This window comes from Parasteatoda tepidariorum, chromosome 9 (assembly GCF_982258835.1).
Source record: "Parasteatoda tepidariorum strain Cologne lab strain chromosome 9, Ptep-v5.0, whole genome shotgun sequence".
Classification (NCBI taxonomy): domain Eukaryota; kingdom Metazoa; phylum Arthropoda; class Arachnida; order Araneae; family Theridiidae; genus Parasteatoda; species Parasteatoda tepidariorum.
This window is the reverse complement of record NC_141763.1, coordinates 88,026,403-88,037,791: the sequence shown is the minus strand read 5'-3', so window position 1 is coordinate 88,037,791 and position 11,389 is coordinate 88,026,403. Positions and strand designations below refer to the sequence as shown.

Here is an 11,389-nt window from a genome sequence, read left to right as displayed (position 1 = left end):
TATGATGTAATATTGTATAGCTGATCCTTTTTTCGCAAGAGCGCAAGTACTACGAAAATAAGCAAACGATATTAATACAAACTTAACACATGAGCACACAGCATGTTTTAAAAAGTTAAGTTCCATCATTAGTTAGGCATTAGCGTTGGTGTATACAGTGTACCTATGAGACATCGAAAATTTTTTTTTCTAGCATTTCCTCATATCTAGCGATGTTAAAAGGCATATTTTTTTACATTTCAGAGACTGAATTTTATCAATTTGGGGCATTCTGATGCGCTAAATATTAATTTGTAGTTTTTCGATAAACACAAAAATGAATTCGGAATGAGTAATGACGGCACAAAGAAAAGCCCGAAAAGAATTCAAGCATTGAGGACAGCAATATCACAAACATTGTAAGGAAATCCAAGAAACCTGCAACTTCTACCTCTTGTAGAATAATTACTTATCATCTAGTCCGCTAAACCTACTTGCCTACTTTACATTTTGTATTATTGTGCGATTGTAGTAAGTGACACTGCTTGGCTTCTACTTAGAGCTATCGTCTGCACACACATTCGCCCGAATACTACAAAATTATGGTATTCTTTTTCGTTTGCACGTATATAGCAAACATATAGTTTTCATTTTGCTGTGCAAAGACGAATATCCTGAAGGGGAAGGGACTTTGAAATTAGGAGAAAATATTCTTTTTTTCAAACGCAGTATTCCCATAGTATTGTTGTAGTTTTTTTACGGAAAAAAACTCATCTTCAAGATTTACTGAGGCAAAAGACAATAAACCTGCTGCTCCTGGAGTTTAGGAGTGGTTTCATAATTAGAGCATTTTACTTTCCCCAGGTTGTAATTCATTTTCCCACTTTTCAACTTGTACAAATAAAGATAGATATATTTTTTTTTGTGGATTTTATATCAGTTGAAATCAAAGATATGTAGTTTGAAAGTCATACAATAAATCTTTGCGAGTGACATTTTTTTTAACACGTTGAACCCCAATTTCTGTTCTGCATTTCATCTTTGTAATTTTTGCAGTTCTGCAATACAAAAAACAGACATAAAAGTTCAAAAATGAGCGTTTTTATTCATGAGAGTGTAAATTACCCCTTTTAGCTGTTTTATGTATTTCTATAATAATTATTTAGTCACTAATCAACTGAAGGTCATAAAATTTTGATCTAGTATGCTTAGAAACAATTTAGAAAAAGCAAAAACAAAATATGAGCTGCGAAGCTCACGTGCATCTTCAAAAATGACATAAAATGGTAAAAAAAAGGTCAAAATGACCACAATTGACCTTCCTGTGTTAAAAAAAAAGTTAAATCAGGTAGTTTTCCCTATTTAAGTACCGCAGGTAGTTTTACCCATTTTAAGTTTATAAGTTTTAAGATGAAATTCATAAAAAATATATTTTGCAGAAAAATACGCTGTCCATTGATTACTATAGTTAAAACCTGGTTTCATTGCTAAAAATCCAATCTTACTTCGTAAAGAATTTAGAGAACACAAGCGAAACCGACTGAATTACTAAAAGAAAAAGAAAATATAAAAGTAGTTGCAATAGTACTTTTAAATTGTTTCTAATGATTAATGAACTTTTCAACTCTCAACTTCAAAAAGTGGCAACGCATTTACACTTGAGATGATTTAATGACATCTAGAAGATAACAAGAAGGAAACATTCTTTCCTAATTAGTCGAAGTTTATATCCAACAGTAAAAGTTGTCACAGTTTACTGTTAACTCGAACTCTGTTGAAGTCTTGTAAAAGATCATTAGTATCATGTCAGGCAGTGGGGGTATTTTTCAACTCGAGCAACTTCAATCATTAAAATGAACACTTATGACTTTTAAAATAAAAATTAGTAATAAGAATAATGAGTTCGTTTTTTGCGTTAATGTTAAAACAATCTCGAAAGAATAATATTCTTCTGTGAAAATGTGTTTGAGAAACAACTTTGTTTTTGATGGTAGTTTAATATTTGGCGTAACTGATTAAAACACTATGAAGTGGAACTTTGTTTACATTTAAACTTTGTGTTTTTAAAGCACGTAACTGTAAATTGGAATTTATAATTTACTATGAAAACTGCTTGAATTATACTATTGTGACCACTAAAAAATCAACAACTGAATGGACCAGAAATGGCCGTTTTTCCATGGTTTCTTCGACTGTGTTTTAGTGGTTCGTAAAACAATCTAATACTTTGTGGTTCGGAAACCATTCTTTTTACAGCTGTATAAGGGCTGCAAAGGTATGAACCCAGGTGGGTGGTCGTGCGGAGGGCGGATGATTATAGTAACTCTCAATCTTAGTTAGGATTTAATAGTACGCATAGGTGACAATATTTTCTTTGGGTTATCTTTATGAATTAATCAAGACCACCTTCATGTCTCATTTATGCTGCTTTAGTCCAGTGTTTCCCAAAGTGTGGTACGCGTACCCCCAGTGGTACGGGAACAGTTCAGCAGGGGTACGCGCTCTTATGCGAAATATATTGCAACAAATGAAAATTTCAAAACATTTTATTTAAAAACAAAGCTAGCCATATAAATTTACGATTACGTATTTTTCTAGTGGCTATTTTTTGCAGAGTTAACAGTTAATAATTACTGATGTCAACAGCCAATTGTGATGTTTAACTTCTGTGGAAATTTTTATAGTAAAAAAGACATTATTTTTTTTTAATAGTGGTACACAGTGTTACGAAAAATTTAGAAAGGATACACAAAAATCATAAGTTTGGGAAACACTGCTCTAGTCTATACCCCATCGATGCCATTAGTCCATACCCAACTAATCTATATTCCATTCATGTTACGTTAACAATTAAACTAAAGATAAATAAAAATGATCGAAAGTTGAGAAAACAGTTTAGATAAAAATGGAAATGAACGGAAATGCAAAGTTTGCAGTGCTTTGCTCAGGAATTTTCATTAAATTTTAAAACTAGTTACAAAGCCTGTCAATAGATGGTGCTGTTGGATTAAAGAATTATCTGTAGTTTTCTATTGAATACCAGAACATTTTAACTTAAAGTATTTACACGGGTGTACACTATTTACCTCAGACTATGAAAAGCAGCTATTAGCCGTAAATAGTGACAGTTCCAAAATCTATTATTTTACCAGGATATCTGCGTAATCAGTTACTGAATTTCGCAACAAATTGTGTATTTTGGTGCTAAATAACTGGTTTATTGCGCAGAATGCAGCTAACTATATGAGTATGTCTCCTTCTTTAGCTTATTTTTTAAATAATTAGTCATTTTTGATACAACCGGTTCAATACTTGTGTTGGTTGTAAACGTAAATGTTTCTAATTACAATCAACACTAAAACAAGTATCTCATAGAACAAACTCTTTTACTATCACAAAAGTACACAAAGAATATATACATGTTGCCAACAAAAGAATAATGTAAGAAATAATAAAATAAATAATATAATAAATAATCACCGCATCTGCGTTCACGCAGTTGCGTCTGGAACATCCTCCCCACCCTGATCAACCTCAAGAGGAATGATCAGTTGAACAGGTCGGGAGATTTCTATTAGATGCTGCAGGTTGTGAAGGTATGGTTGTAAGTCTTTTACCGGTAAGAAAATGGGATGGTGTTAATGATTCTTCAGGATCATCATTTCCTTGTTCATAAACTAACGGTCGACTATTTAATGCGGCTTCAACACCAACTAATGCTGTAGAAAGACCTTCTTCATCTAACAAGGTTCGACCTAGGGATTTTCGCAAACATCCTTTTGTTAGTCCGATCAAACGTTCCCACCATCCTCCCCACCAAGCCGCTCGTGCAACAATAAATTTCCACTTAATTCCCGTCTGGGCATAATATTGCTGAACTTTCAACGATGTCAAGTTGTCCCATAAAATGGATAGCTCTTTATTAGCGGCATGGAAGGTAGTGGCGTTGTCAGTGTATATTGTATGAGGGATTCCTCTTCTGCCTACAAATATTTTTAAGGCCATGAGAAATTTGTCAGTAGTGAGGTCAAAGACTAGTTCAATATGTATAGCACGAGTAGTTGAGCAAGTGAAAAGTGCGATACAGGCTGTATTTAAAGGTTTCAAGTTACGAACATAAAGTGGGCCAGCGAAATCTATGCCAATAGTAGTAAATTGAAGGCAAGGTGTAATTCTGTCTCTTGGTAAAGGAGCTTCGATTTGTTGACTTCTAGATGCCTGTGAGAGTTTATAAGGTAGACATTTGTAGAGCACTCGTTTAATGGCTTCGCGTCCTCGTATTATCCAGAAGTTGGAACGAATCTCTGAAAGTACTATTTGAACACCTAAGTGATGAAGCGTCACGTGTGTGATGAAAAGATGTACAAAAGGATGAGATCCATCAAGAAGCAAAGGGTGTTTTTGCTCATTTTTGAGCGATGCGAACTGTAATCTACCTCCTAATCGTATGAGATTTTCTTGAAGAAACGGGTTAAAACGGCTAATTTTTGAAGATTTTGGCAAAGGGGAGTTATTTTGTAAAGCGTGAAGCTCTGCTGGAAAGCATTGCTTTTGCACTGTAAGAATCCAATAGTTTTTTGCTGTGTTAAGCTCATCACATGTGAGGTCAATAGAAATGTGTTGCTTGGATCGACAGTTATACAAGAATCGAAATATCCATGCTGTAACTCTAAGAAGTTTCATATATGAACTGAAGCGCGATATATCAATAAGAGCTTGGTAAGAAGTTATCAATAAAGATTGAGAAGCTGGTTTACGTAGTTCAGCATGAATATCTGGATTAGCGTAACTCAGTTGTTTTGAAGGCCAAAATTTTGATGATTGTGTTAGCCAGGTTGGTCCTAGCCACCAAAGATCCAATGATTTAAGCTCTGTTGGTGCAACACCACGAGACAAGTGGTCGGCAGGATTTTCATTGCCAGGGCAATGCCGCCATTGTGTTGGATTTGAGTAATTGAGAATTTCGTTCGTTCGGTTACAAACAAAAGTTTTCCAACGATTTGGATCACCTTGTATCCAATTTAAGGCAACTGTTGAGTCACTCCAAAGTGTCGCTGTGTTCCTATCCAGTTTAGTTTCTGTACAAAAATAATGGAGTAATCGAGCACCCAATAATGCGGCTAACAGCTCTAAGCGGGGGAGTGTTATTCTTTTCAGAGGAGAAAGTCTATTACGACTGCAAGCCATTCGAACATGAAATTTAGTATCTTCTTTGAATCGTACATATAACACTGTTCCGTAAGCACGTTCCGAAGCATCGCAGAATACGTGAATGGTAACATCAGCAGAAGATATTCCAATCCATCTGGGGATTCGAATGTTGTTTAAATGTGGTAAGTCTGTAATCCATTTTGAAAACCTTGATGCGATAGATGGGGGTAAAAGTTCGTCCCATTCAATACCGCATAGCCATGTATCTTGAAAGAGAATTTTTCCTATTACAGTAGATGGTGAGAAAATTCCCAAGGGATCAAAAATCTTTGAGATTGTTTTCAAAAGTAAGCGTTTAGTGACAGGTTCCTTAAATAAATCGTCGTCATGCTCCTTAATATTTTGATGAAATGAATCTTCTTCTGTATCCCAATGAACACCTAAGACTTGAGTCTTACTTTTAAACTTTATTTTTTCTTTCTTCCATTCGTTTTTCAAAACTTGTGAGTTGGTACTCCATTTTGCTAAGGGAAGGCTTATAAGACTCGTGAGTTCTTGCATTTCGTGAAATAGGGTCTTCGCTTCGATTTCTGAATCAACTCCCACAACGAAATCATCCATGAAAATATTGCCTTTTAGATGTTTAGCTGCTGTGGGATAAATGTTGGAGTACATGCAGGATAATTCATCAAGTGTAGCTGAAAGAAGGAATGGACTGCTGGTTAATCCAAAGGGTAAACGTGTAAATTGATAGATCACAATTTCATTCTCTAGCTGCAAATGCCCATCATCATTTTTCCTAGTTTTGAACCATAGAAACTTAGTAGCACATCTGTCTTTTTCCCACAAAGTTAATTGTAAAAAAGCCTGACTTCCATCGCTAATAATTGCTTGTTTGTGAAGACGAAATCGTAATAAAGTGGCTAAAATTTCTGGAAGTAAGTTGGGACCTTGTTCTAGAACATTGTTTAATGATGGATGGCCTGGTGTGTGAGAAGAGGCGTCGAACACTATTCGTCCCTTAATTTCTGCGTTCTTCTCTTTAATGACTACATGATGGGGTATGTAATAGCTTTTTTCTTCTTTATCATGATTTTCCGGTGCTATTTCAACTTGCCTTTTGTCTGTGTAATCTTCCATGAGTGTAACATACATTTCCTTTAAGCTAGGATCTGTTTGGAGCTTCTTGCACAATGTATTGAAGCGTTTTAATGCTACGTGATAGTTATTTGAAGAAAGAGTAACGTCTTTCTTCCAAGGTAATCTAACAACACGACGATTTTCTAGGACTTCATAAGAGCTTCGAAAGTCTTCCAATATTTCAGAATTGCGAATGGACATTTCTTTGTCTTGCATGGCTTTAATACCTAAAGTATCTAAGTCCCAGAATTTCCTAACTTGATCATCCAAAATATATGGTGATGTGATGCTGATATTATGAACTGACGATAAAGAAGCGACAGATGTATGAGATCTGGATCCAGACAAAATCCAGCCAAAGATTGATGGAATGAGCACAATTGTTTCCGAAAGTCTGAAAGGAATCTCAGAATTCACCACCGTCCAGTAAAAATCTGCACCAATTAAAACTTCTATAGGCATCCATTGCATGGCGTCATTCGGATCAGCAAGTTTAAATTTTTTCTTATGAGCCGTAGAAGCAATCTCTAATGGAACTGATAGATGAACTGCATATCTATTAGAACTTTCAAATGCATGTAGATAAATTTCCGATTGATTCCAAATACTTGATAGTTTAAATCTTACTTTTCGTCTCGATTGAGCCTGATTTGATGATGATTCGAATGCATGAATTTCAAGTGAATCAGAGCTAATAACATCTAATTTTAGGTAGTCTACAAGATGTGAATGAATGAAACTGGTTTGGCTACCACAATCTAAAATGCATCTTGTAAGCTTAGTAATACCAGTTGGGCCAGTTATATATACTCGAGCAGTCTGTAAGTGAGTAAAATTAGGTGTACGAGTATCTATGTTATTTGTAGAAATAGAGTGGCTAGGTTGATTTGAACTGTTATTTCTACAAATAGAGACATGGTGCTTGTTTTTGCATCTTATGCAGAACGCTTTATCTTTGCGAAGGCAATTTTTTATACTATGGCCACGATTAGTACACAGGAAGCATCTACCAGAGGTTTTTAATTTTTGGATTCGAGTATCGATATCAGTTATATTCGTACAATCTTGCGGCCAGTGACCGTTAATTTCACAGAAGGGGCAAAATGGAGATGGTTTTTTAGTCTGGTTAATCTTTTTAGAATTCACATTCAAGGCTGCTGTAGATGTCTTAAATGTGTAATCAAAGTTTTGCTCACCTCGAATTTTTAGTGTTGTGAGAGCACCTTCTACTTCTTCAGATAAGTATTGCACTAGTTTATTCATATCACCTTCAGATATTTTCTCTCTTTTTGCGTAAATAATCCATCGGCGACAAATATCATCCGAAAAGGCACGTAAAATTTTTGGAGCTAAAACTCGCCCGTAAGCGTTGATATCCTCTCCTAAAGCCGTTAAAGCGTTTAGTCTTCTGTTGCATTCTATAAATACTTCATTCAATGCAATAGGAGTGGGATTACGTATTGGCGAAATATTTTCCAAAAAGTCTAAATGGGCTTGAATTATTCTGTTTTTGTCGCCATATCGGTTTTGAAGAAGAGCTTTTGTAGTTTCATATGTGCCGGCACTAACACTGATTCCGTCAACTAACCGTCTTGGTTCATCTTCTAAATATCCTCGCAAAAACACATGTTTATCAATTAATGATAGACTATTATTATCGTCAATAGAAGATTTAAATTGTTCCCAGAAACACTGCCATTGTTCAATATCACCTCCAAAAGTATCGAGTTTAATAGTAGGAAGTTTCACTGTGTGAGATTGAGAAACGGGTAATTGCGTAACGGGTACTTGTGTAACAGGTATTTGAGAAACGGTTACTTCTGGCGATTGGAACGTATTATATTCAAAATTAGTTCTACTACCAAATTTTTTTGCTTTAAAGATAGCGAGCTCGGCATTATCCACGTATTCTTCACATTGAATAATATCATTGTCATAATCACTATCTGTTAATAAACTATGAATGTCGTTATCCAATTTCTTCATTTCTAACAAGCAATCGGAAAGCCGATGACTAATATATTCGACATTTTCATTTAAAGTGTCAGAGGTTGCAGAAAGATCAGAATTTAATTGAGTAATAAATCGAGTAACATTACCTCGCACTGTTCTTCTTTTTCTTTTCAAAAGTGCCAGACTATCGCCAAGTTCTTTATCGTTTGGTTTCTCCATCATTGAGTAGTACTGATGTTTGACGTTTCGTTAGTTTTTAAAAGAGTGACTGCGTAAATTATTCATCTGATTCGTATTTAATTTTAAACCGAGTTGTTTCGGCACCAAAATGTGTTGGTTGTAAACGTAAATGTTTCTAATTACAATCAACACTAAAACAAGTATCTCATAGAACAAACTCTTTTACTATCACAAAAGTACACAAAGAATATATACATGTTGCCAACAAAAGAATAATGTAAGAAATAATAAAATAAATAATATAATAAATAATCACCGCATCTGCGTTCACGCAGTTGCGTCTGGAACATCACTACAGTTCTAATATTAATTAAAAAAAACCAGCAAAGAAATTCAATTCGTTTATTATTAATTCGTAATAATTAATACTAATTTAAAGATGTTATCAGCTGTGATTTACTTTAGTTATCCTATTATAAAGGCAAATAAGTATTTTAGACCAAAAATTATGTTTTAGAAATAAAAAATCTAGTTCATAAGATTTTAAAGAAAAAAAAATCTATAAATAATATTATGTAAGCCAATTTTCAGGGTAAAAATGCGTATTTTTAATACACAATTGCTAATTTTACTAATAACAGTAAACAATTTCAATAAAAAAGTTCTCATTTTAAACTTGAAAAGTTTAATAAACTTCTCCATAAAAAAGTTTGGTGATAACAACCTAATTTTCTCATGTCATATGTCTTTCGAAAGCTTTACCTCATTCCAACTGAACATAGTTGTATTTCTTTTAAAAATACTATACATTTTCTGAAACTTTCTCAATAAAATTACAAATGGACCATGAAAAGACGAATAACAAGCAAAGAAGATACATAAATCATAGAAGCTTAAGAAATTCGATCTTGGAATTTGTACCATTCATACGGAAATTATGATCTGTTTTGATGTTTTTTTTCTTATATTGAGTACGTGTTTTCGGACATAAAATGATAAATACATGTTAGATTTAAAATTTAAATAGTGTATAGTTTCTAAAATAAGATATTATTATTTAAAAAAAATGAAATATAAGGAATCTTAAAAATAAAAAGAAACTGTTCATAGTGTGATGAATATAGTGCATTGTTTAACTACTAAGTTAAAGTAGTAGGTATTTCTGAACTCTAATAAATTCCATTACTAAATTGTTTCAGTGACTGACAAAATGTGTTTCACTGACTGTAATACATAACCATAAAAAATAAAGGTCAGTCCGTATTTTTTTTTTGTAAAATATATGATCTCTAAACCGTAAATTAGCGTAGAAATTACTCTCAGTTCGGGACTTAATGTTGTTTAGGTCGTTACTTCATGTTGTGAATTCATTGATGGTTCATTGCTATTTTCATGATTTTTTTCTAAATTACTTTTGCTTTGAATAATTACTGCTTATTGATATTTGTAAAAAAAAACTGATACAACTTTATAAATTTATTTTTCATTTTAATTTTATAAACTAGCTTTTGATTTGATACCCGATGTCAAACAAGAAATAGGGATAGATAATAGATAGATAAAGAGAAATAATGTTAATAAGTATATATTTCACCGCTTATATTGACGGTTTTTTAAAATTATAAAATACTTCAAACAAGCGAAATTAAAAACCGTTTCTTTGTTGAATAGTTATAATGATATAATCTCGTAAAATAGGAAAATAATTTTTCATTTTCTCTTTCTTATTGAATCTGCATTTCCAGGTAATTGTTTTTTTTCAAGTTTTGTTGATCATAAATCCAGGTAATCGTAATTTACGTTGTGATTAAAAAATATAAAATGTTCTGACAGAAGATAATAAAAAAACTACGTAATTAATTAAAATTTTTTTTGTTTTTAGGTAAAATCAGCACATTTATGGACACAATCGGCACTACACGGATCAGGCTACATGCAATTAGAACGTATAAAAAGGAGAGTTGAGAGGCAATCGAATTTTTCACTCTTGTCCCATGTTTTTCATTTGATAGTTTTTCCTTATATTTTCGGAACAGACAAACCCCAACTGATGCTGAATCTGAACCACCCGTGATTAATAGATAGCCTTGCATAAGTTATCATTATCAAAATTAAGTGCGAAATGAAAGTTTTAAAATACGGCTTTTTTAAAATTTTATTACTCAGAAACTATTCGACCGATTTCGCTCAAATTTTATAATTCGTATCTTTTTCACATCAAACATTTTGACCATTATTAAATAAATCAATAAAAATAATAAATAAGTATTAAAATTCATTTTTACGCAGTCTTACTTTCGAATAAAAAAAATTTATAAATGTGTGCCAAATTTTTTGGATTCGCTTAAGAAATTTTCGAGATATGCCGAAATACGTAAGAGGTGAAAGTACCAGTAAATCACCCATACTTTCAATCATCTCCTGACCACCAAAGAACAGAATTTAAGGAGTGAATCTGAAGCCCTATCTTCATGTATCCAAATTTGTCTGTGACCACTACGCAGTCAGATATAAATTATTATTGGAAGAATTTAGCATAATTTAACAAACATATAGCGGAATTCACAAACATATAGCCTTTATACATAAAAAATTACATTGTTAAAATAAGTTAAAATTCATACAATGGTAATCGAATTAAATAAATGTCCATGTACAGTGCGCAAAATAAAAAACGTAACACTCCGAATAACTTTTGATTTAATGATTGGATCTTCACGTTTTAGGAATCAATCTTAATGGCTCGGACGGGCGACCTCAAACTTGCTAATTAATTATAGGAGACGATATTTTAAGTTACAAAATCAGACACAAAAACGTATTTCATTTTATAAACATACCTTTTTTTCTGACGGATTTGAGTTTTTGACACTCAAAATATTGGGAGTAGCTGCAATCTGGGAAATATGAGCTCTATTGTTTGGTCAGACGAGTGGTCCAAAGTTTAGACTCTTTAATGAGAATTTCACTTTTGGCGAATTTCACC

At 33.1% G+C, this 11,389-nt stretch overlaps 1 protein-coding gene across 1 annotated transcript; it reads right to left on the bottom strand.

The window, feature by feature from the left end:
• Nucleotides 1-3,513: 3,513 nt before the first annotated feature.
• On the bottom strand, nt 3,514-8,442 carry LOC122271215 (uncharacterized). Its single transcript, XM_087151517.1, has 2 exons — nt 8,133-8,442; nt 3,514-8,090 (listed from the first exon to the last, which is right to left on the bottom strand). The coding sequence occupies exons 1-2, from the start codon at nt 8,440-8,442 to the stop codon at nt 3,514-3,516; spliced, it is 4,887 nt and encodes a 1,628-aa protein (XP_087007643.1).
• Nucleotides 8,443-11,389: the final 2,947 nt, after the last annotated feature.

Bases quoted from the DNA above. Each gene is read 5' to 3' on its own strand.
- LOC122271215 (XM_087151517.1), bottom strand. From the start codon at position 8,442: ATGGAGAAACCAAACGATAAAGAACTTGGCGATAGTCTGGCACTTTTG. The intron at 8,091-8,132 runs GTAGTAGAACTA...TCCAATCGCCAG, and splicing joins CTTTAAAGCAAAAAAATTTG to AAGTAACCGTTTCTCAAATA.